Raw genomic sequence first — 27,821 nt, 5'->3', positions numbered from 1 at the left:
CAATAGTCCTGTGAACTAAAGACCAAACAACTCTAAAGGGATTTTAGGTCGCATGAAAATTTCACAGTTATTGGAACAGGGAATAATTTTAGTTCTTCTCTGTTTTGCCCATGCATTATTGAAGAGAAGAAAGATAAGCATGACTTCCAAGCATCTAATGAATTACCAACTTCTCTGCAGAAGGGAGATAAAGTAAGACAAGAAAATTTAGGTTTATAACATCATTTTCAGAAAACTGTCATGATTATCTAAATATTGCCCAATTAACCAATGAACTCTTCCGGGAAGCTTATGTTACTTTTTTTCACTGACCCACATTATAACTTGTCCAAAATGTTTACTGCTATCCCCTATTTTTAACAGTCTAATTTGATAACTATTGTCAATGATAAACGTTCTAGAGAAATGAGGAGAGTTCTTTAGTTAGAGAGGCAGTACATTTCTGTTTTGATTCATGCAAGCTTTATATTTATTTCTTTTTCTTTTTTTTTCTTTCAAATCTACTCCATCTATTTTCTTCATGTGAGATTCTGCCCCAGAATATTTTACAGATATAATTAGATTTTGCCTTAGGATATTTTGCCGGCCAGTCAAACTTTATAAGTATTGTCAATGATAGTTGTTCCAGACAAATGGCAAGGAGAGTTCTTTAATTAGAGAGACAGTACATTTCGGTTTTGATTAATGCAAGCTTTATATTCATTTTTCATTTTTTTCCCTAGAATCTGCTCTATCTATGAGTATTTTCTTCATGTGAGATTCTGCTCCAGAATATTTTATACATATGATCAGATTCTGCCTTAGGATATTCTGTCTTCATGAGTCTGTATTCTATGGTATTTAAATATATATCTCATTATCTTTCTTCATTTTTTTGGAAAATAATGTTCTTTTTTGCCTTGGCAAAACACCAATTACAAATAATAGGGAAACTAACTTAATCAGATCAAACATATAAGAATGAAAATCTTATGACCATTTAGTGGATTAACTGCAGAATAGGCCAATTTTCTGCTGTCACCCCACACAGTTCTCTTGATAATCAGGCATTTTCTGTATTTCAATTCAAAACATGCTTTAAAAACTAAAAGTGCAACATAAAAATGAAAATAGAAAAGTGCTATAGTTAAATGCAATACATATTATGAGAAAAACTTCATAATATATCTTACAAAAGATCTGTTAACAATATACATGTATTAACTCCAAAGTGCAAAAGCAAAATGTGCAAAAATCACATAATATTAAATCCATACTAACATGGAACATGTAATAACATTATTTACACTTTAATGTTTCATTTATCACAGAAAGAAAGTTGTAAAGTAACTTATGCCACAGTTCAGGATCGCTCTTGTAAGCAGTGTGACTGCCGTTTGGAATTTCAGCTCCTTGACTATTTGGCAAAAAACACAACTTAGCAGAATTTTCTCCTCGATCTTTCTCACCAAATACAACTAAAGTTGGTACCTGGTAATGAAAATAAAGATTAATTTTATAATAACAGGAGTTTTTTTCTGAAAAAGTAAATATTTAATCGATCAGAGCGATATTAGAAAACAGATGAATTTTAGAAACAAGTAATATTAAAAAAAAATTTTTGAGTCAATACCTACTTAGGTCAATGAAGAAAAATTTTATTATAGTTACTTTTTAATAAATAATTAAAAAATTTTCTTCATATAAAACTACAATTAATTAAATAAATTTAATTACAGAATTAATATTTGAAAAACTGTATTAACATCAAGCGTCATCCACCACAAGTTTAAAAAAATGTATTTGAACTTGAGTATATGAACAAAAAGTTTTTATTAACGATTGAAAATTTGAACAAGATACATAAATATATATAGAAAGACTGTGAACTAATAGTAGGAATCGATAAAAAAAAGGCGCATTGTATTAGACAACAATAAAAGTATAAATTTGGTGAAGTGGACCACACATGCTACCACATAATGTTTTTTATTGAATTTATCTGACACAGCGAATAAAAAATAATTAAATATTTATATGTGTGCAATAAACTATTTTCCTTTGTTCAAACTGAGCTATAAGTTAGAAATTATCACTCATGTAATCTTTAAAATATGTAAAAAACTGAGTCGCTCATAGAAAAATTTCAAACAATGACTAACGCTTAACCAATCAGAAAATTTCCTTTTGTTTTCCACTTCATTTTTAAAAAAGTAAAATAGGTTTCAGATGAAACTTACTCAGACAGATGGTAAAAATATTACTTAATAAACAGGATTTAAAGAATAATTTTTGCCAAAAATTTTACATTGAAACAAGAACACCAGTTATTAAAATATTCATTTCTGAAACATAATAATGCTATAATGCTTCATATTTTTAGAGTTGCCACTCAAATCTCGAAAAAAAATTCCCAGTGTTTTCCCTGTACATATTATACACAATATATTAAGAGAAAACGCGACAATTACTGTGCTTTTGTGTGAGCTATATTTAGCTATTATACTAGTTTTAATTGCTGGACAAGTAACAGCTGAACAAACTTTAATAATGCTATAAGTAAATGAAATAGTTTAGTGCAGCTGAAATATCATCCTTAAATATCCCATACACTACGCTGTAAATGGTCACCATTTTTTAAAAAACAAATATAAGATACAAAATTCCCTGTATTTTCAGTTTGTAAAGAAAAAAAAAAAATTCCTTGTATTTTCAGTTTGTAAAGGAAAAAAAAAAATTCACGGTATTTTCCAGGTTTTCCTGTTCTCCTGTGGAGTGACAACCCTGATTTTGCACTGTAAATTTTTTAGGATTGCTTATTTGACTGAACATTAACAACGCCTAAAAACCTGTTATTTTTCCACCCATGTTCCCCTCTTTGCATTCTTAAAGTTGTGTATTTCTATATCAATCTGAAATGCTATTTTCATTTCAAACTACTAAAATGTGAAATATTTGGTCGTATTAACAACATTAAAATAATTTGTTTCACGTCTTAAAATCTTATCATTTGAATAATGCGCTCACCATTAAGTACAGTAAATAAAGAGGAAATAATTTGCTTGATTTAACCCTGCTAATTTTAAAAATGTTCTCCTTTTATATAGATATAAATTTAAATAATTATATTAAACTACTCTATTTCAAACTTAAATTTACAATCATGTATTACACTGACATGTGATGCAACTAGAATGAAAATTAATGAAATGGTACAGTAATTAGCTTGCATACTTTTTTGAGATATTAATGAATAAGCATATAAAACTACTGAAAACACACACAAGACAAACACATATCCCACAAGAATTTCTGAACATAGTAAAAATACTGAAAAATCATATGTCTGATTAAGTTTAAATAAACATTATTATCACTACAATTTTTATTTTTTTTAGGTCATGTTTTGAACAGTTTTGCACAGTTTAAGCAAAAAATTTGAACCATTTTTGCACTACTTTTAAATAAATGAAAGCAGTTATTTTATTTAATTAAAATAAATAATTAAACAAAATTATAAAATTAAGAGAAATAGTTCAATTTATGTAATTAATTTCTTTTCTTGCATTTTTTTAAAAAGCATAAGAATTACAGGATGGTTATGTAATATACTGATAATTATATCACTCTGTTAAGTTTAAAAAAAAATTATAAAGTTGTAGAGCAATTATCTAAGCTGCATTTGGCTTATGTATACTTACATTTCAATAATGATCATATTATCTTTTAAACCTAACAATCTTACATTGATTATAAAAATAAACCTTTTTTAAGGATTCAATTGATTTTAAACCAATAAATAGAAATACCATGATTTGTAGGGTTCATACCAGCTATGAAAGCTTAATGGTCCAATAAGACCACCTAGTTATTCATTCAGTGTTCCCAAAAAATTAATGTGGTAGACAAACTCAAGAAAAAATAACTTCAAAACTACGTAATTAATTTCACGGTACACATCAAAAATTATTAATTGCCATCTATAACACCCTAAAACTAATTAGGTTCATTAACCCAAAATGATTAAAGATTAGTGCTTAGTAAAATCAAGTGTAAAAAAGCTAAAATAATATTAGTAAATGGATTCAAAACAGAGATTAAAATGCTGAGACCAAAGAAACAAAGTACATGAATGCAAAGCACAGTACAACATGTAAGTTTGAAATTTCAACATTTAAATGTAAACATTTTTGTATCAGGCACTTTCTGCTATTCCATTTAAATTTCATACCACACATAGAACAATAAAATTAGAATAACAAATTTTTTTTAAGTGCATGGAATTCGATGCAACAAAAAAAAAATAATTGAGAATTCCAAACATATTTTAAGGCAACAAATTTGTTGCCCATGCATGTAATTTTAGCGACATTTCTAGAACATTTGGCGACAATTGTCGTCATGAACCTTAATAATTTGTAAAATGAAATGCTTCTGAAGATTATCTTTCCAGGTTATTTTGAAACAAGTATTAAATTAAATAACAGGTAATTAATTGCTTGCCTTTATACAACTCAAATCTGGAGGTTGTTTTTTCAAGTAACCTTTAATTCTTTCACAGTCTTCACTCAAAGATGTTTTGTACACATTTTCACCATTTTTGCATGAACTTTTGTCCAGAATGTTTATACCCACAGGTGCAACTGGTACAAATCCAGCAAGTTTGTCAGAATGTTCCAAGAGATACGGCAATGAGAAGGAACCACTCATGCTCGGACTAATGATCACGGGATTCTTCAGGTTCAGTGTTTTGATGACACTGTCCAAAAACTCCCCTCTGTTCAGGTTTTCAATGGCTGGACTCTTACCATATTCTGTGATATAAAGATATTAATTAATAAATAAAAAAAATCAAATATTTTTAAAAAACACTTACAAGCACAACACACCATTTTTATCTCTTCACAATATATATGTATATTAATGCTGTATAATAACTAAAATCTAATGTTTCATCAGTTAAAAAATTTCCGAAATTATTGCTCAAAACATTCATATGAAATTCGGAGTAATTCTTATGTAATTTGGAGACTTCTTTCTTCAATTTTAAAGTATATTTCCTAGAATATGAAAAGTTAAATGACTTGAGAAGGCTGGAAGAAATCACTTTAAATGCTTATCCTGCTACTCATGCATACTTAAATTTTAATTACATAAATTGTGAAATATTAAGCTCACAAAACTTTTTTTTTTCCCTTTTTTTGCAACTTGAATTCTGCTGTAAAAATTAAAAATTTAAAAAAAAATTTAAACATAGGTTAAAAATTTTTTAATAGAATTTAAAAAAAAAAAACATTTTTCAGCTATTTTCACTGAAAAAAAAAGACCTCAATAGATTTCTTTTCTGGAAGGGAAACGGAAATAAACTAGAAAGATTGAATAGTCATGCAATCTACACAAGAAAAGAAAAAACAAGCAAACAGTAGTATGTGATCTTTAAATATTTTTTATTATTATTATATTTTTTTTGTGTGTGCATTTTTCCCAAACAAGAGAAATACACTTTCCTAGTCACGATCATTCTTTCTCCATCATGTTAATTGCCATTTATTAAATGTTGTTCTAAACTGGATTTTAATACTAACTTAGCTCAAAACTACATAATATTAATTAATATTATTGTCATTACACATAAAAGCAATGGTAATTTGCTTTGAAATGTTTAGGTAATTAAGTTATTAATCATGTGTTTCCCTTTAAAAAAAAAGAAGAAAAAAACAAGATGTGAAAAATATATTAGCAAATTAAAAATGGTGTTTCAATAATGAGTCAATGACATCTAAAAAAAATTGTATTTACTTAATCTCTTTAAAATAAAAAATTTCTATAATAATTAAGGGAAACAAATTGTATGATTACAAATATGAAAAATTGGAAGTCTTAGCTTTGTAATATTAGTCTAAAATAGGTGAGTAGCATTTAAAATAGTTACACAATTCAGGAAAGCAATTCAGAACTCTACTTGAAATACATCACTGCAATTGTAGACAACGTGTATCAAATCAGCAGAGGTAATTGTGGGCCCAACTTAAAAATCCCAAAAATTTCTTGAGTAAAATCATTCAAAAAATTAATATCTTCATAAATTTAATCATTAAATTTTCAAAACATGATATTTTAAATGAATTATATACAGCATAATTGAAATGAATAATTATGTGTAAGTTTACTTTTATCTCTAATCACATTTATTATTCTACCAGAAAAAATATTTACAAATGAAAGAGATGCCAAATATAAATTCTATTTCAAATATTTTTAAATAAAATACACAAGAACTTTTATATATAAATGTGATCAAAGATCTCTTGAAACTTCTGGACTTTGGATTTCCGGAAACTTTCGGATCGAGGTTAGCGAAAAATCTGGAAATTCGGATTTTTTCACCTCTGAAATCATCAAACTGTGATAATGGGATTGTTGATATTTCTTTTTCCAATATTTCTTTTATTTAATTACCTTATATACCAGTGTTCAAGACAACTCCTTATTTTTGATAAGGGATAGGAAATTTACTGGTCGGTAGAGAGTATAAGTCGATGATTATTCCTATACACGTCATGTGTAAAATAATACTAAGTGTGTGGCAAAATGTGGATTCAAAAGTTATTATAAAATATTTTATTAAGTGTGGTGGTTGAAGACAATTTTTTGCAGGACTGAGGATGAAGTAGAATAATTACAGATTGGGATCCATATAACAACACTGATAACGTTATTGAATCCTGCACAGATGATGTTGTGGAATCAACATTTGTAACTTCATGGTATGTTTTAAAAGTTTTCATAGTGATACTTTTTTAAATACTCTTAAATAAACTATTTTAGCTTTTATAATTTCTGAACATAATTCAAGGTATTGTTCCTAAAACAAATCCTTTATATGTAAGGAAAATACAGTGAGAGAAAATGCAAAATTAATTGCCTATAACATAATAAAAATAGTTTTTGAAATGGGTGATTTTTGAAGGAAAATTGATAAATTGTTATTTATTTTTATCTCATTGTTTATAATGCATCAGTATTTCTTGATTATCGAATATCTGATTTTATTGCTGGTGTATAAGTCAACCTACTGTTTTTCATAATATTTTGGGGGTTTGAAATTTGACTTATACACTGGGATATATAATACTTTTAAACATATAGTTCAAATGGTTAAATATATAGTTTAAATGGCTAAATATATAGATCAAATGGCTTAAATATAATACAGGGTGCGTAGTCAAATCTTTCTACAAAAAATAAGCACCTTTTAAGTACTTTTTAAGCAATCAAAAAGTATTTTTAAGCATTATAGGCATTAGCAAAATGGAAAATAATTTTCAAAGACTTTACATGATCATGATAAAATAACTAGTTTCTGACAAGGAACTCTTTTCTGGATTATATTAGCCACCATAAAAGGATCGAGATATTTTTTGGTTCGATTTCAGAGGGTATGAAGTGAAGCCTGAAATTGAGAATATCTTGCAAAATGCAGCAGAGTTGCACATGAGAAGGCAATAGTCTCACCGAACCCAGCTCAGTAAACGCACATACAGACTCCCAAGTATTTCAGCAAACATGTAAAATGATTGGCGCTTTCATACGCTATGGACCAATGGTAGGCCGAAATGAATTGTGAAAACATTGAATAGAACAATGTGAAAAGCACGCTTCTGCATAATACGTGGCGAAAATCGACATGGTAACAAAAAAAATCTCATTTTTGAAAAGAGAAAATTAAACATTTTTTAAAATTACATCCAATTACATTAAAAACATCCAATGACAAAAGCACCTTTAAGGGCTTTTAAATAACGAAAATTGAAAATAAGTACCATTAAGCAGCACTTTTTAAAAACGCTACGCACCATGTAATATATGTGTCGAAAAGGGCTTTAGGGTAAAGTTTTTTAATTTTGTCTAATTTATCCACAAAACAATGCATAGGATTACAAGCTGAACAAAATGGAGGTGGAAAGTCGTTGACAGCGTTATGTCCTAATCTCTACCGAAAAATAAATCTTTCTATCTCTTTTGTGAAGAAGGCACTAGCAGTAGGTTTGTGTGTTGTTGGAAAAGGTGCTACAGGTATATTTGCAAGTTTATGGAAAAAAGAGTTCTATAATAGATATGATGACATTTAACAATATAAAGATGGGACACTTCATATTACATACTTATTCAATTCAAAAAAGAAATAACTTGCATAATGGATTGCAAACAGGTAAAATGACAAAAGACATTTACTTTTCTCTAAAGTTTTCCTATATTCTGAATATTATTCTTATTAAATAATAGAACAGTTGCACAGTCAAATTACATGATGGTAAGGAATAAGATTCAAATTGTTAATTAATTTTTAAAACTAATAATATAATTTAGTTTATATAAAATATAAGATTGATAAAAGCAAATATTTTAAATTCTTATACTTAGATACTGTTTTGCTTAACCAGATTGCAATAGAGTGCAACATAAACTAAAATTTTTTATCACAATGGAATAACAATACTAATACAGTAAATCTTTCAGTCATTAATTCATTTTTCCCTATTTTTGTACAGTATCATTTTTTTAATAGAGACTTTACTTCCATAACATGCAAATAACATTCACTTCCCTGACTTCACTTAAAACCTTTCACAAGAAGTTCAGAGCAGATTAATTGAAAAAATATATATATATGTGCAGTAAAGTTTTAAGATGGAATAATCTTACTGCAAAGTACTTGGCATACATAATAATAAATACAGAAGCACTAGTAAAATAATTTACTTTGATGTAAAACATACTTGGTAAATCAATGGCAACAGGATGAAAACCAAATGCAGCAATATTTTGAATGGTATTAAGTTTTCTCCAAATATCAGATGTAAATGCTTGGCCGTGAAGTAATAAAACTGACACATCCTTCTTCATAGCAGGATTTGGATGAACAGCGTAGAGATAGTGTATTTTTGTATTCTGAAATTCAAGCAAAACATTAAATAATAAACACAAATTAGTAAATATAATATTATAATCAACATCAGATTATAAAAGAATAATTAGAAAGATGATTAAAACAACATTGTTTCTTTTAATGTTCTTCGAATGGCTGAACAATTAGTTTTTACTAAGAAAAATAAAGATGATTATAATTTAGGTAATAAACATAATTTCATTCAAATATTTAATTGTGAAGATTTTTATTAACAATATTTAAAATTAAATAATTTATGCTAGTGGCGTTGTCTTTCAAATCAAGAGTTGCTATACAAATCTGAATTCTCATGATACCTAAAAGAAAAGTTAATCCTAACATTTTTTAGACACTATGCAGATAAAAATAAAAGAATTAAAAGTTAAAAATCAAGAATTCAAATAATGCAAAAAAGCATAAAAATAAAAATTAATTTCACACTGTTATAAATAACTTATTAATTATGCATTAAAAGTAATATACAATGTATAAGTATATCAATATTCTTTTACATTAAGTTATTGGGTGTGGAATTAATTAAGTAAATGTCTGATACCTTCATATTTTTGGAAGAAATCAAGGAAAATTAAAAAATTTTAAAATTTGGGGTAAAAAATACCCTGAGCTCTTCTTTCAAATGCTGAAACAATTTTTGGTACTTAATTATTTTAAGAGGTTTTAAAAAAAATCTTCAAACTATTATTGACAGGAATGAAAATTAATTGTTGTAAAAGCTACCTGTTAAGCTACCTGTTATGCTTATATGAGTAGTGTGGTAACAGGTTCCTTAAGAGAATGAACACGATGATTCCCCTCTCAATGCCAGCAGCTAATGCTTTTTCAACGGGAGCTTCATTTGCAAATAAATTTTTTGCATTTTGATATTTTGAAAAATTTTTTCAGTATTTGAAACTTCATTTTTTACTCTAATTTTCTGTGTATTCACTTTCTTTTTAACTATAAAATTTAAATTATTAATGGAGTTGAAACATCGGTAATCGAGTGATCTTCTAAAAATCCGTAATCCGTAATTTAAATCAAAATTCATTCAGTTAATCCTTATTTTTATCATATATCACAAATTTAAGCAGTTTTTGTGTAAGGATGAGATAGTTGATTTCATATAAAGAGTACAAAGTAAAAGATTTTCGGAAGAAAAATTACAATTTTAAGCTTAATTTAATAGATATTTAAACAGATTAAAATGTAGATGAACAACCTCTAAAATGTGATCCTAATTATTTTTACACCAAACCTCGTAAATAGATATAACTAATCTTTAAAGCAGTTATTTTAGTCTAATACACTAATCCTACATCAATGAATACCATAAAGCATCAATCCAATGTTTTTAATGTGGCCTTTTATGCTGAACAATAGATATGGGCAAATCAAAGAATGGGAATCAACATAAAATATCATTTAATGACTTGAAAATGTGTGCAATGTAATAGAGTAATGCTAGAAAAATTGATAAATTAGAAAATTAATGAGCATAAAAATTAAAATATTTTCTTATTCTAAAAATATTTACAATGCAAAAGAAAGATGAATAAACACATATTTTTTTTAAAAAATATTTGGAAATTTTGACTGGAACCTACTTTTTTCTACTCAGTGCAAACAATTTTTGACATTTGTAATAGATAGTAGCCATTTATTTTCTGTAAGTTTCTGTGAACACAGAAAGTTTCTAGTCATTTCAAAGGCTTCAAGGCCTTCTGAAAATATTGGCACTGGTTGCACGTTTTACCCTTTTCAACCTATCATTTTGGACTTTTTCAGTTTCTCAATCACTTAAACCAACAATTTTTCACATTATCATAAACTGATGCAAAAATTGAGGTGTTATTCCAAAACAATAACAAATCTTAATTTTCTTTTCCGTCAGTAGTATCAGGAGTTGCAGTTTTTTCTTCTTCTTCTTAAATCATTATAATTTAAATTTTTATTTCTACTATCAGTAGAATTTCTGAAGGATAGACACAGTAATAACTAGTTTCAAAAATGATAAAAACCGGTAATATTTACATTATAACAATAGCATTTACAATAAGACTATTAAAATCAAACGATTCAAAATGATCAACCAAACGATTCAAAACGATAGACCAAATGATCAAGGAACCAAACCAAACGATCGAGGTTTGACTGAAATGTTTTTTTTTTTTTTTTTTTACAAAATATTTCTTAATTTTTAATTTTTTTTCAAATGGCAGGCACTGATCATTATTCTTCGCCTTAGAAAATGCCAGAATTGTTACTCATTTCACGTTACCCAAGGGGCACCTGTGAAACAAAGTCACGGAGGCGAGCAACATTACCCACGCCACAAACCCATTTATAGGGTGGACCACATTCACACACAACAGAGGACGAGAGAAACAACCATGCCCAAAGTGGGATGCAAGCCCACAGCCAATGGCTTCACAGTCAGGCGAGCTAACCGCTCGGCCACCTGACTGGCTTTAAAAAAATATAATAAAAATAATGGAGAAAATGAAGAAGTACAAATAAAATAACAGATCAACAATAGACTTTCAACACATAAATTTAACTAGTTATACCTGTATAGTGGCAAAATCAGAATGTACAGCAATTTGAGGTACAGTTTTGTTCACAGAACTTGGAATATCTCTCTGTAAGTCAACATGTTTCCAAAAATCTGGACTCAGTTTTTGGCCATATGTCTTGCATTTCACAACTTCTTCTGACATAATTAGATTCTGATCATCTGATGGAAGTTTCATGGAAGGAGATGTATACATAAGAATTCCTACACCAACCCAAACCAAAAATATTAAACCAGAAATAATCATCAACTTGCGACCTGCAAATAAAAACAAGGACAAAAGCTGAAAATTTAGCATTATTAAGAACTTCAGAAACAATTATGAGAAATGCAGCATGCAAATAAAAACATATTGAAAAATGAAAATACAGTCAAACCCCGCTATAGTGAACTTTCAAGGGACCGAAATTTCGGTTCACTATAACCGGGAGTTCACTATATCCGTTACGCAGGCAATTTCACTAATAAGTTCCCCCTAACTCCTCCCTTTTATTACATTATATTCATATAAATGACTGAAAAATATTATGTAGTAGCAGAAAATTTGTTACTTTTCAGCACTCTTCGTCTTGCGTACAAATAAAAATTAGTAATCTTTAGCTGATGAGCAATCCTCAACATCAGATATGGAAACACTTCCCCACTCTCAGATAATTTTTCCTGAATTTCTGTTATTCCGCTTTTTAAACCTGTCTAACCTGCCATTCGAGCAGCACATAAAAGAAGTTTCTATAGATGGTTTCAAAAATCTAAAAATCGGTATATGTATTTATTATGAAGTAGAAATTTCAAAATTATTACAAAGAAAATGGGGAGGGGGGGAATCAGTCGAAGACAGAAAAAAGTTCATTATATCCAACTTCCTCACTTTTTTGGTTCACTATATCCACAAAAAATAACATTGTACTTGTATAGCAGGGCATGGGACCGAGCATTTCGTTCACTATATCCGGGAGTTCACTATAAGCCGCGTTCACTATAGCGGGGTTTGACTGTATTGTCAAGTAATTACAAGAAAAAATTTATTAGAACTTTTACACAATTTGGAAAAAAGAATTAGTTAATTAAGGAAAAAAAATCAAGCTAAAAAAATTATAAGCAAAAAATTAAAGGAAAATAGAAGAATTTCTAATCAATTTGTGGCTTATACACAAAAGCAAATAAAAAAAGAAATCAAAAGTAAAAAGTTTTGATTGCTGAAAAACACATAGACCCGAAATTCACAACTTTTTTGCTTATATCAAACCATACTAACTAAAAGCACTATGTTGGGGACAAATGCGAGTATAATGGAAACATTAGTAGTTTTCGGTTAACCGGGTGTTATTAAATCCAACAATTTTTTCATTTCATCAAATTCTTATGTTTTTATCAAGACATTATATATTTCTTAATAATAATTAAAATTGTTAAAACACCAAATCGTTAACTTAGAGGGGGGCTATTTTGGTTCATAAGAAATGCGATAGAAAGAAGTACAAATTATAAAGCAAAAATATTTATAAATCGCTTAAAAGCATTGAGGTTGAAACTTTGCCAAAATCTTCAATGTTCTTCAATCTTCAATCAAATTCGTTCTGCATTTGCAGAACAAAATAGCAAATTATAAAATAAATTTCTTAAATTGACTGCTTATTAGTAAAATAAGGGATATTTTTATATTGTAATCCTTTGCAACAACTAGTATCGGCGCCAAATGAATTTTTAAATTGCAAATATAAAAAAAAATGTATAGGTAAAGGATTATCCAGGAGTGACTACGGGAGAGATTTCCGTATCCTGATCTGCGGCAGAATAATCGCCAAGTCTTGGTAACTTCTAGGCAGCAGCCAGCGAGAAACTACACAAAAAAACATCATAGAAAGGGACCAACTCGAAATGTATAACTCATAGTCGCCCCCGGGCCAACATCTACACTTTTTTAAAAAGAAAAATTTCAAGTTCAAAATCTATTTGGCGCCTTGGCGATTGTAGTTGGCGCAACAGATCACGATACGGATATACCCCTGACTACATGTCGAGTTGGTCTCTTTCTGCAATTTTTTTTTTTTTTTTTTTAATAGTTCTTTACGCTTGCCTGCCTTGAAGTTCCCAAAATTTAGTGATTATTCTGGCACAGATCACAATATGTAAATCTTGCTATAAAAAATAATTTTTAATAGTAAGCAATCATTTTACCTAAAACTAGTAATTGTTTGTTTTATAATTCACTAATTTTTAAACAAGCATGGAACATAATTATTTAAAGACTGAAATAAGAAGTAAAAATAAAGACTGAGCCTAAAGCTCCAAAAAGAAAAACATACATTCCCTAATTTAATTATTTAAAAAATATATGAGCATAAAGGGCAATGTAATTTCTTTTCATAAATGTCTAAGTTAACATTGCATTCATTAAAAGACATAAAATAAACTTATTACAAAATGATAATATAATAATGCAATGGCATAACTTAGCAAATATATGTATACATTAGATATAGATAAAAATACATTAACTACAACCAAACACTTTTGCTCCTTAAATTAGTAACGAGCACTTATAAATGACAATTATATTTTTCTTATGAAAAAAATACATTATAAAGCAATCTAAAAAAATTTGTCTGCAAGTAATATACAGATCAAGATACGTAAATATCCCCTAAAAAATGGTAGAATTTAAGCAGCTGAATATTTTTCTTACAAAATTATTGCAATTCATAGATTATCTAGCTATTTTTATTTTGTTTTAATACTAGCTACCTGTTGAAATCATACTTACTAGACACCATTTTGAATAAGAGTAATTTTACAAAGTAATCTTATTTGCCACAAAAATCTGGATTCTTAAGTTTGGAAAAATAAGAATTCAATACAGATGTTGAACTTAATCATTGTATCACTTCGTGAGAAACTCATTTTATTTTTAAAATTAGATTCGGCTCTCCAGAACAATCAACAGCTGTTAAAATAGTGATTTATTTATTTACACTTTTCTCACTTTTGATTGCCAGATGCATTTTATGATGATCTTGCAAAATTAAAAATTCACCATTGAGTTTATGAGAAGATTGTAGATGCGTCACAGGTTGCATTGCTAGACAGCATTGAGCAAATACTTTATCTCAGCATTATTTTTTCTACTATAAGATTGTTTGCAAAATTTATGAAACAAAATTCAAAATAGCATTTTCCTTTGCAATTTTTTTAACGCTCAAATACGCCATCTGGGGAGAATACCAGTTCCATGTTTTGGCTCCCCCAATTCCTTCTCTTTTCGGTTCTATAGAAATATACTACAATATGTTCCCCCATAGTATTTTTGTATTTAATAGACAAAACTGTTTTTTAAAATTTCCGTGACATTTTTTGAAACTATGTTTATTGTAGTTTTCAGTTCCATATAGTTTTCTAACTTAAATGTTTTCAATCTATTTGAAAATCAACACAGAAACTAATGTACTTCCTTCTCCTATGACTCTCCACACGCTAATGGGGAAAGCATGCAAAGTGTTGCCATAGGTTGAGAGTTCTGCTCTACACCACCTTCAGCCCATTTTGATTACAACGCACTCCCCCATCCTTTATCATTTTTTTTAAAACTCTTGTATAAATATTGATTTGTGACCCCAAAGTTTATAATTTCATAGATTATTTATGATAATGATTCTAAAAATACATATTATGGTCTACACAGATGACTCAACATTTCCTTTAAATTAAAAAAAAGTTTTTTTTAAATAAATACGATTAACTTAAACCCTCTATATTTTTGCAATTTTGCATCCATGCACGGCAGCAAAAAGGCTGTTGCTTGGCTGACCGCTTTTTTAATAAATAGAGGCATTTGATTGGTCGATTACATCATCGTTTTCATCGTTATCGCTTAATCGTTTTGTCAGGTTTACTAGAATGGCGCTTTTAGCATTTTTGCTTGGCAGAATTTTAATAACGCGCATGCTCAGTTTGATAATTTATTTAAACCAATCGAAGTACTTCGTAGACAATGAATATANAAAAATGTTTTTTAAAATTTCCGTGACATTTTTTGAAACTATGTTTATTGTAGTTTTCAGCTCCATATAGTTTTCTAACTTAAATGTTTTCAATCTATTTGAAAATCAACACAGAAACTAATGTACTTCCTTCTCCTATGACTCTCCACATGCTAATGGGGAAAGCATGCAAAGTGTTGCCATTGGTTGAGAGTTCTGCTCTACACCACCTTTAGCCCATTTTGATTACAACGCACTCCCCTATCCTTTATCATTTTTTTTTTTAAAACTCTTGTATAAATATTGATTTGTGACCCCAATGCTTATAATTTCATAGATCATTTATGATAATGATTCTAAAAATACATATTATGGTCTACACAGATGACTCAACATTTCCCTTAAATTAAAAGAAAGTTTTTTTTAGATAAATACGATTAACTTAAACCCTCTATATTTTTGCAATTTTCCATCCATGCACGGCAGCAAAAAAAAAAATCCTCTTGCTATAAATAGATGTGCACTGCCATTTTTTCAGGCAGAAATTTTCTAATATATCGACTTCTTTTTGCACCTGAAAGGATCAAAAGTGCTACCCACGTGGTTTAGTACGACCTTCCATTTTAGAGATCTTTCTATCATAACATTCAATGCATAAATTCCCGTTTGGTATTCTATAAACATTTAAACAATATTTAATTTAGAATTAAAAATTTCAACGAAATTATTCAAAGCATTATTTCCTTTGATGTTACCACACAATAAATGTAAGTAGTTTGAAATCCCCTTTGAATGTAGAAAGAGTGATATGGTCCCCTAAGTCCTAGGTTATCGTAATCTATGGTCCTTCATAATTTGTGCAACTTTAGTTTCAAAGAATACAATTCAATACAAGCAATTTGTCCCCTTTAATAATATTTTGCGATCTTTTTGCGAAATATTTTGCGAATTGTAATTTGTCCCCATGCCTTTATTTTCGAGTTAAAACGCAGTTACCTTGATGCATGTTGACCCGGACCAACATATTATTTTTAATGCTTTTTGCACCAAAAAGGCACTATTTTAAAGGATATTATGTAGAAAACAGTTGCATTCTTATAACTTTTTCTGTTAATTACCAAATTGTTTTTTAAGTAAAGTATTGCTTTTTAAAATCGGTCAAGTATTTTTTTAGTAATGTGTAATATTTAAGGAATTTTTATGCATTCATGACCTCGCGCTGAAGCATACGTTTTCATAATCGAGAATCGTTTAATCGAATGTTTTTTTATTTTTTTTTTTTATTTTATAGAAATTACATTTTAATAAATTCTTAAGGTCTTATTTCGTTCGCAGTTGCTTAGTTCCTGCTTAATTGGGTTAGTATCTTACCTCATCTTCCTTTGGTTTTCTTAACTGGCTGGAATTCGATTGGTTTTTCAAATTTGAGGTAGTAATGTTCAGCCGAAATGACTTAGTGGTTAAGACACTGAGTTCTTATAACGTAGAACTGCGGTTCGATCACCACTGGTTGCTTCAAGTCGACCCAGCTTTACACCGATGGGTTCCAGCTTGTATTATAGATAAAGGAGATCTGTGTGCGATCCTGACAGTATTGTGAGAGTCACCCATTATTTACAAAACTGTTTATCCTTAACTTCCATGACCCCCTAGGCCAGCAGTGGAATGTCAAAGGAATACTTTACTTTAATTTTGAAAGATTTTTTTAATCCCGAATTTGGCGCAGTATGATTGCACCCTGTTCTGATGATACGTTATTCTACAATCAATTTGTTGCCAAACAATTTGTTGAAAAAAAAAAAGGGGAAAAAAAATAAAGCTATTGATGGCTAACACACCACAACTGTTTTAGAATAATATATTTTTTTTTATCGGATTTGAGTGATTAAGTATTATATGTTTGTTAATTAATAAATGAATTATTTTTTATCCATAACTAAGAGGAAAAACAATGAAGGAATTTTTTTTCTTCTAAAAATGTCCACCTTTTGTTTACCTTTTTTATGAAGGATAGTATCTTGACCCCTTTCGAAATAAAATCTTGATGAGCCACGGGGAGTTAGAATAGAAAATTTCAATTACTAAGTCCTCAGCTCTGTGTACATTGTGCAAAAACTAAATAAATTAATAACTCTTTGATTAACTTTTGATCTATTGATTGTATTTTAGCATGCTATGACTCAATCTTAACGATTCGAGATTGAGAGAATAACCTCCGATGTGCTTATTAATTACTGCAGATTAGTGCAGTTCATTACATTTCCAAAATCCGATTCCTTAGTAACATTCCGATTCTTAGAAACGGATTCTTAGAATTCTCCGATTCGGATTCTCTGATTTCTTAGAAACGGAGCTATAGTAGTATTTTCGTATGCCGACAGATGAAATTGAAACCAGAAATACACTCCCGAAAACGAAAGTAAAATAGTTTTTGTTATGCTTTGAGTATTTTAACCTTTTTTTTATTTGAATGAATTATATTTTAAAGACAAGTAAAATATATTTTCAGAAATTAATATTTTGAATTATGTATTAATTTTCATAGTGTTCTTAGGATTTTCTGAATTTTCAAAATTTTCATGCATTTTAATTGAATTTTCTGAAGAACATTGACTTCCAGAAAATTTCTTTGCGCTAACACGCATTGCATCAAAAAAAAGTTTATAATAGAATTCCTTTAAATTTTGTAAGTAGATTTTATATAATCTTTGCAATTTTAAGGTCTAATTGTGAAGATGTTATTTTTTTTAATCAAGATTTAAGTAAGAATATTTATAATTTTTTTGTTTAAATTTTACATTAAACAATATATTTATTTCCATTTCATTGTACGTTAAACTTTTTTAAGACTCATAACACAGGTAATGACATTATTGATCTAGAAAAAAAAATTTTTTTTTTGAAATTTATGCATTGGAATTATTATTATTTGTTGTTGAGCTATTAGCGAACATGAAACATTTGTAGTCTGTGAGTTCAAATTTGCGCTTATTTCGAAAAATAGTTTATAAATTTTAAAATAATAAATAAATAAATAAAGGGATACAATAAAGTTAACTAAGCCTTTAATCTGACACAAAAACGTACTTTATCTGAAAAAACATATTTTTTTGTCGACGGATTCAGATTTCTGAGTCTTAAAATATACGTGGAGGGGGGGTGGGAGTTGTAATCTGGAAAAATGACCCCAATAGTTTGGTCAGGAGAACGGTCGAAAGTTTGAAACCCATAATATTAATTTTACGGTTTGCTTTTATCGCTATATCTCAAAAAGATTTTAAGCGAATTGAAAAATTTTTGCACTCAATTACAAAATTCATTTATTCAAAAATAATTCGAAGCAAAATAAATAAATAAATTTTTTATTATTCATAATTTTTTGTTGTTTCACTTAATAATAATTCAAAAAAAATGTGAGCTGTGAAGAATACCAATTTTTACATCATTTTTAAGGATATAATTTTAAAGGGCGAAATATAATGTTCGAACGAAATCGGTTGTTCTTGAGAAATAGAGATTAAAAAAATTCAAATATATAAAATTCGATTTTTTAGTAATTATTCGACCGATTACGTTAAAATTTCGCATTTCGCCATATAAAATAACATTCTTTAAAATTATGGAAAAAATTGTAAACCTTAGAATTCATAATTTTTTTGACTATTATTACATAAAATAATAAAAATATAAATAATTATAAAAACCTGCTTTTTGCTTGGATTTATCTTTGGTCATACAACTTTTAAAATTAGGGGCAAAAAGTTTTCAATTCATTTAAAAAATTTTTGAGACATGGTGAAATAAGTAAAAAATAAATAATAAAAATATAAACAATTATAAAAAGCTGCTTTTTGCTTGGATTTATCTTTGGACATACAACTTTTAAAATTAGGGGCAAAAAGTTTTCAATTCGTTTAAAAAATTCTTGAGACATGGCGAAATAAGTAAAAAATAAATAATAAAAATATAAACAATTATAAAAAGCTGCTTTTTGCTTGGATTTATCTTTGGACATACAACTTTTAAAATTAGGGGCAAAAAGTTTTCAATTCGTTTAAAAAATTCTTGAGACATGGCGAAATAAGTAAAAAATAAATAATAAAAATATAAACAATTATAAAAAGCTGCTTTTTGCTTGGATTTATCTTTGGACATACAACTTTTAAAATTAGGGGCAAAAAGTTTTCAATTCGTTTAAAAAATTCTTGAGACATGGCGAAATAAGTAAAAAATAAATAATAAAAATATAAACAATTATAAAAAGCTGCTTTTTGCTTGGATTTATCTTTGGACATACAACTTTTAAAATTAGGGGCAAAAAGTTTTCAATTCGTTTAAAAAATTCTTGAGACATGGCGAAATAAGTAAAAAATAAATAATAAAAATATAAACAATTATAAAAAGCTGCTTTTTGCTTGGATTTATCTTTGGACATACAACTTTTAAAATTAGGGGCAAAAAGTTTTCAATTCGTTTAAAAAATTCTTGAGACATGGCGAAATAAGTAAAAAATAAATAATAAAAATATAAACAATTATAAAAAGCTGCTTTTTGCTTGGATTTATCTTTGGACATACAACTTTTAAAATTAGGGGCAAAAAGTTTTCAATTCGTTTAAAAAATTCTTGAGACATGGCGAAATAAGTAAAAAATAAATAATAAAAATATAAACAATTATAAAAAGCTGCTTTTTGCTTGGATTTATCTTTGGACATACAACTTTTAAAATTAGGGGCAAAAAGTTTTCAATTCGTTTAAAAAATTCTTGAGACATGGCGAAATAAGTAAAAAATAAATAATAAAAATATAAACAATTATAAAAAGCTGCTTTTTGCTTGGATTTATCTTTGGACATACAACTTTTAAAATTAGGGGCAAAAAGTTTTCAATTCGTTTAAAAAATTCTTGAGACATGGCGAAATAAGTAAAAAATAAATAATAAAAATATAAACAATTATAAAAAGCTGCTTTTTGCTTGGATTTATCTTTGGACATACAACTTTTAAAATTAGGGGCAAAAAGTTTTCAATTCGTTTAAAAAATTCTTGAGACATGGCGAAATAAGTAAAAAATAAATAATAAAAATATAAACAATTATAAAAAGCTGCTTTTTGCTTGGATTTATCTTTGGACATACAACTTTTAAAATTAGGGGCAAAAAGTTTTCAATTCGTTTAAAAAATTCTTGAGACATGGCGAAATAAGTAAAAAATAAATAATAAAAATATAAACAATTATAAAAAGCTGCTTTTTGCTTGGATTTATCTTTGGACATACAACTTTTAAAATTAGGGGCAAAAAGTTTTCAATTCGTTTAAAAAATTCTTGAGACATGGCGAAATAAGTAAAAAATAAATAATAAAAATATAAACAATTATAAAAAGCTGCTTTTTGCTTGGATTTATCTTTGGACATACAACTTTTAAAATTAGGGGCAAAAAGTTTTCAATTCGTTTAAAAAATTCTTGAGACATGGCGAAATAAGTAAAAAATAAATAATAAAAATATAAACAATTATAAAAAGCTGCTTTTTGCTTGGATTTATCTTTGGACATACAACTTTTAAAATTAGGGGCAAAAAGTTTTCAATTCGTTTAAAAAATTCTTGAGACATGGCGAANATATATATATATATATATATCAGTTTTTTTTAATATTAAACTTTTGTGATCGTGTTGTCAAAGGAAGCGATAACTGATGATGAAGCTTCAAATAATTAAATGTCTTCTTGGAGACCAATAAAAAAAAATTTCTTGTACAGAAATTTTTTTTCTTACCAATTTAAACAGATAAAAAAAATACGATAGCACCAAAATGCGTACAAAATAATGCAATGAAAAATTTCATAATTTCAGATCGTATGAATTTTCGTTCTAATTGTGAAAGCAAGCTAGAAATGAAGTTTTAACTAGTTGAAGGGATTATTGGGGGACTGTAATAAGTAGCCTTTTCATTATTTTCTATGAAGAAAATAAAATAAAAAAATTTAAAATAAAATCCCATTCTCGTTTTTATTAGATACAAAATACAATCGTGATTTTAATAAAATCAAAATATTTGGAAAAGAAGCTAATTTTACTCGAAGATTCGTTATCATTGTTGGGGAAGCTGTGACAAAAAAAACTTAAAATTATTGAAAGGTTTATTGGGAGATAAGGAAATAGCATTGTTGGTTTTTTATAAATATAATAATATTAATAATAATGATAACAAAACAAGCACAAAGCAAAATTTTTAAAAAAAGGTTGTGGCAGTTAAAATGTGAAACTCACATTTAATCGTTGTATTCATGCATGAAGAGCTTAGTGGAAGAACTAGGTAAGTGACATTTTAGGGGTATTTATGACTCACAGAAAATGACATAAAATAGCTGTTTGCACTATAGGTATGTTTAATTTGGCAGAATCGTTTTTGCTTTCTCTTTATTCTTAATATAACTAATCCATATTGGTTTTGAGAATGCTTGCATAATTTTTTTTTAAATTAGGCAGCGGTAAATAAAATAAGGCAAGAAATTATTAGCACCACTTTGCACTAAATCGGTAATAAAATAGTTCCGATACCACTTTTTGTCCCCCTCTTATTCTGATTATAGTCTCTCTGAAAATGTCAGTTCCCAAGTCAATATTCCTGATGGTCCCATCAAATAATTTTGATGGTTTATGTTGGTTTCAGTACGATTCATGATGGTCCAACATCATTTGATGGTCACTATCATCCAACCATTACGCGTTCATGGTTTTTGATATGTCAGCAAACTTCCATCATTCCATGATGGAGAATGCTACTTCAATTCTATGATGGTTAACTATCAAGAGAAGTTTGATTCTCATGGACCAACAATCCATGATGATTCGTGATGGTCCATGATGGTTTCAATTATACATTTCTATGATGGTTCAATGATAATTCTTGTTGGTTCTCAGGAACATACCATCAAAACAATTTTTTTTTATTTTGGCCCATCATAAATCAGTTTGAATTCCTACATTTGGGTGATGGTGGTTCATGATAGTTCTAACATTTGACTTTTAAGAAACCATGATGGAAATTTCTGATGGTTCAAGATGAACAAACCATCGAAACAAGTTGCTATTCTTATGTTGGACCATCATAAATCAGTGCAAATTCCTACATTGGGGTGATGGTTTCTTATGTTGGTTACCATCAAAAATTCCATTATGAACATTCCATCATGAAAAAATTTAAAGGTTCATGATGGTTACCATCAGGATTATGTTGGTCCATCAATGGAATAAAAATTTCGACTTTGGTCAAGTGGTTCTTCCACGTAGCTCTTCAAATCTTTTAGGCTGTTGCATAACAGAGAGGAAAAAAACTGACAGTGAAACTATCTCACTTCTACAATCTATTTTGGAAGAAGTATTTCATCAGTCAGTGTCTAAATTGAACCGTGATTGCTAAGAGAATAAAGCTCGCGCCTTTCAATTATACTAGCCAGGACTCAAATTATGTCTCCAGCGCGTACTGACTACAGTGCTGACGTAAAATATCGCCAGTGGAACATGGATCATAGATTACAGTTCATTCGCTTCTGGGCCAAGCGAGGGTGGTTTTCGTAGTTGTCATCTGCATGTTGAGCAAATGTGACTTAGTTCCACTAAAAAGTCTTTCACCTAGGCTAGTTTGTCCCAATGCTTGATCCAGCAGATTCTTTGTCTCCTGGATAAGGTAAAAATAACAAGTATACTGAGTTGAACATTGATAGTCACAAACTTTAAAAATGGGTCAGATTCAATTTCGGTTATAAAATAGTATAAGGATTGCAATGCATACAATTACAGATGTTGTTTTTCTTTCATATCATCCACGTCTAGCAACAGCTAGATTAATTTCATGAAATTATATGCTTGTAAAAAGTTCAGAATCATTAGAAGATATCTACTTAAGACAACGAGGATGGATTGCAAGCAGTTCAAAATATTGTCTGGGGAAGACTCTATAGATACACATTTATTGCAAACTGGGAAAACCTTTTGACCACTGTAAAAGCTAAGTCTCCTCAATTGGCACTGGCAAATCTGAATAGAGAAGTCAGGGATTTTCGGTCTGAAATTGCAAATATCGAACCTTTTATTACTTTGATTAGGCTATGCGCAATTAATAACATACAAAATTAGGTAGGTAAAACACCAAAGAATTATAGGAAGAAGACAAGTCGGTGAAAGTATAAGAAGTTACTGATTTTCTACAACTTATTCACGAGGGCATAGGTGCTAAGGAGGTTGGTCCAGTTGTAAAAATAAACGTTGGCTGATCTATACGAATTCTGCTTCCGGCTAGCACTGACAACAGTGCTGACATTAAATATCCACAGAGGATTAGAATATTCTTGACGTTGGTAAACCGTGGGAGTGTTTCGTGTTTCCATCCCATCATGTAACGTAAAGGTGGGGTTGTGCCATCAAAAAGTTTAGTTTGTCCCGATGCTTGATTCAAGAGCTGGATTGGGTTCAAAATTACAAGGCTACAAAATTAAACATTGATAGTCGTAAACTCAGAATTGAGTCGGCTGTTCAACGCCGGTTATAAAATAGAATAAAATTTACTCATTTCATAGGCTCTGCAATTGGAATCAGCGAAATACTTTTGAAGTTCAAAATTCTAGTCTTCGAACTTTAACCAGCAGTTTTACATTCAAGAAATAAACTGAAATAAACTTCGTTCGAAGCATGCTTTACTAATGGACTTAAAAAATTAACGAAGTAATTGATTTTGATATTAAAAAAACTCATAGTTTTACTTTTAACGCATTACATAAGGGCAACTTTTTCAAAAGATAATGATTCGGCTTTTTTAAATTAAAGCCTATTGAAGTAGTAGACAAGATTTTATCAAAAATCTATACTAATAGCTAAAATTTCAATTTAAAAAAATTTCATGACGCGTAATATTAACAATCGTATTTAATCATTTATATCTGTGGTAATAATGATTCAATCATTTTTTTAGACAGAGTGGAAACGAAATAGCTTTGCCATCACTGTTTTAAATTTTTGTATGATCATTGAAATTTCAGAAACGTATTTTTATACGACTCATAATCATCATGTTAAAAAATTTCGTGAAATAGTTGTAATGATTAATTTCAATTTAAAAAATTTCATAAGTCCTAATTGTATCTAAAGAGAGCGATGGTTTTCAAAGATTTTTACTATTTGCATGAAAAATTAGGAGAATTTATTTTATTTAAAGTTTTATTTTATAAACGGCGTTGCGCAACTGCCCAGATTCTGAGTTTACGACTATCAATGTAAAACTCCGTAACTTCTAAATTTTGAACCCAATTCAGAAGACAAAGGAACTCTTGGATCAAGTGTTGACACAAATAAGCGCTTTGTGGAGGACTTTATAATGGAACAAATAAGCGTTTGTGTTACACGAGGAAAAAACAACGAAAACCTCCCCTGGTTAATTCGAGGACAAAAGGATTCTAACTCATGATAAGTCTTTTACTGAGGATAATTTATGTCAACACTGTGGTCAGTGCGAGCTGGGAGCAGAATTCGTATCGATTAACCCCCTCTAGGATTCGAACCTGGGTCGCACCATTGAGATTCGAGCGCTTTATCCCCTGAGCAATAGCTTACTTAAATATATTCATTTTTTTAAGAAAACGAATGATTTGATAACCCCCCTTCACTATGGTCCTTCTTGATATTCTTATTTACTTATTTATTTGTTTACATGGAATACAAATATAACATCTTCTTTAAAAATTTTAACCAGGGCTCGAAAAAACTCAAAAATTTTACCCGTCCCCGAGGACGACTTGTCCAACAATGTACCCGTCCTCCTTTGAAACTAACCCGCACTTCTAAAAAAATAAAAATATAATTTTCTCTAATTTATTACTAACATTTATATAAATTGCACAATGAATTAGTAGTTACTAGGATTACAAATACTAGGATTGCATTATACAGTAATGAAAGGAATACTAGGTTACTAATAGGAACCTAGTATTTCCTTTACAAAATGATTTATTTCTTTTATGAAATAATTTATTTATTTTATGAAATAATTTATTTCTTTTATGAAATAATTTATTTCTTTTATGAAATAATGTAAATGACAAATGTCAAGTTATCTGAAATGTCAATTTATCCGAGGGTACTACCTTTTTTAAATGAATCAAATATGACGTTTGCCAGTTCCACAATCAAGCTAATGATTTACAGAGGTTTCTGCACGAAAATCTGAAAGGGGTTTTCTATTTAGGTAGATGTTCATAATTGCGTTTAACGCTTCTTGTTTAAGACCAGTNTTTTTTTTTTTTTTTTTTTTTTTTTTTTTTTTTTTTTTTTTTTGTAAGTTCATTACTGAAAAGTCCCTTTCAATCGCTGCAGTCCGGGAGACAGAGAAAACATCAATTCCACCATGCGCAGTATGTTGCTGTATTTCTAGATTAGAGGGTCATTTTAGAAGTGAGGCGCTAGACTCTTGTAAGATAACAAAAATTGAAAATGTATCACCAACATTAATGGGAAAATGGCCGTCCGCTCGGACGTCGGATTAGAGAAATTCGTTGTCCGCGGGGAATTTTTGACCGCCGAGGACGGGCGGACGGGTGGTTTTTGAGCCCTGATTTTAACCCTTAAGGACCTTATGCAATTTGAAAGAGTACTTATTTTTCTTTTATAAATGTCTCAGAACGTAAAAAGAATTAGGAAAGTTATTTTTTTACTATCACTAGTCTAAGACATTGAAGCTAAACGCCCTAGAATATGCTATTAAATTTAAGATCTAATTTTGTGTTTGTAATGAAGAAACTAGGATATTTTTAATATTAAAATGGTAGCTGAGAGAAATTTTTTTTACTCAGTTTAAACTTGATTTAAATTGAATATATTACCACTATACACATATTGAGTTGATATATAAAATGAACAATCGCTCAAGCTCGGTCTTAAAGGGTAAAAAGAAAATTTATCTACATATAAACATATCATCATTTTGAGTCAATATATAATCACATATATAATCGCATTAATATATAATCACATATATAGTTAATATATAATCACATATTGAGTTAATATATAATCAGCACAATCGCTCAAGCTCGGTCTTAAAGGGTGAAAAGAAAATTTATCTACATATAAACATATCATCATTTTAGTTCAATATATTTATCAATGGTAGCGAGTAGAAATTAAAATTTTTAAAGAAAATGGGATACACATATTAAAAAAAGCTGGCATTGTCCTCTAGAAACTAAGAAATATGTACAAATAATTGAAAAACTCACTATACACATATTGAGTTGATATATAATTAGCACAATCGCTCAAGCTCGGTCTTAAAGGGTAAAAAGAAAACTTATCTACATATAAACATGCCATCATTTTAGTTCAATATATTTATCAATGGTAGCAAGTAGAAATTAAAATTTTTAATGAAAATGGGACTCGCGTATAAAAAAAAAAAAAGCTGGCATTGTCCTCTAGAAACTAAAAAAATCTATACAAATAATTGAAAACTCACTGCGTTACTTTTCCAATTTTAATGTTCTGAAAACAAAAATCAGTTGTATATATATAAATCTATATATATACATATATACCTGCCAACTTTTACGCATTTGGCGTAAATTTTTATTTCTATAGTTTTGCTACCAGTTTTTTAGTTTTCTGAGAATGCTGAACTGAAATATTTAGTATTTATATAATTAGTAATTTATTAGTTTCAGTTATAAGTTGAACTAATAAATTCCGTTTGTATCACAGTTTTAAATGCGTAAATGTTTATTGTTGCATACGTACTTCTTGCTCTTCATTGTGAAAGAGTAAATATTGAGAAAAGTATGGCCATAAATAAAATGCTTAAAATTGAAATTCTATTCAAAGCTTTCAACAGGTCAAAGATTAAATTGCACTTAACATACTTCAACTTTGGCGCACATGGAAATCTTTCTCATTTATTTAAATTTTAAACTTTTACACTCTTCAACCTAAAAGTAAATGAACTCGTACTTAGGATTATCCTAACTAATATCCTTTAAAATAGGCAAAACTATTGAAACTTGAAATTTAAAAGAAAAAAAAATCTCCGCTCTATTACACTGTGAAGAAAAACGTTGAATTATTTGCTTAAAATAAATAAAATATACAAATATAGCACTGCTATCAATTTTTTTATTTGTTCATTCCCAAAATGCATTTTTAACCCCTTTTGAATCCCCCAAATCCTCTTGTTTGTTATGTTACCCTTCATCTAAACTGTCTAGACCAAAGGGATGGTACCAGAATGCCTCTAAGGTAAAATCGGCTTTTTGTTATGCTACCCGTTTGTTCCATCGAACTAATTGGAGAATAAGTTC

At 28.8% G+C, this 27,821-nt stretch overlaps 1 protein-coding gene across 1 annotated transcript; it reads right to left on the bottom strand.

The window, feature by feature from the left end:
• Positions 1 to 702: 702 nt before the first annotated feature.
• Positions 703 to 14,640, bottom strand: LOC107444791 (putative protein-lysine deacylase ABHD14B). Its single transcript, XM_016059014.4, has 5 exons — positions 14,266 to 14,640; positions 11,497 to 11,759; positions 8,760 to 8,931; positions 4,483 to 4,793; positions 703 to 1,470 (listed from the first exon to the last, which is right to left on the bottom strand). The coding sequence occupies exons 1-5, from the start codon at positions 14,273 to 14,275 to the stop codon at positions 1,279 to 1,281; spliced, it is 948 nt and encodes a 315-aa protein (XP_015914500.1). The 5' UTR covers positions 14,276 to 14,640; the 3' UTR covers positions 703 to 1,278.
• Between the last annotated feature and the right edge of the window lie 13,181 nt (positions 14,641 to 27,821).

The sequence above is a fragment of the Parasteatoda tepidariorum genome, chromosome 9, assembly GCF_043381705.1.
Source record: "Parasteatoda tepidariorum isolate YZ-2023 chromosome 9, CAS_Ptep_4.0, whole genome shotgun sequence".
NCBI lineage: Eukaryota > Metazoa > Arthropoda > Arachnida > Araneae > Theridiidae > Parasteatoda > Parasteatoda tepidariorum.
The sequence above is the reverse complement of the archived record's forward strand: the minus strand, read 5'-3'. Positions and strand labels throughout refer to the sequence as shown.

Bases quoted from the DNA above. Each gene is read 5' to 3' on its own strand.
- LOC107444791 (XM_016059014.4), bottom strand. The intron at 8,932-11,496 runs GTATAACTAGTT...CTTGAATTTCAG, and splicing joins CTGATTTTGCCACTATACAG to AATACAAAAATACACTATCT. The intron at 1,471-4,482 runs GCAAGCAATTAA...TTTCATTACCAG, and splicing joins CAGATTTGAGTTGTATAAAG to GTACCAACTTTAGTTGTATT.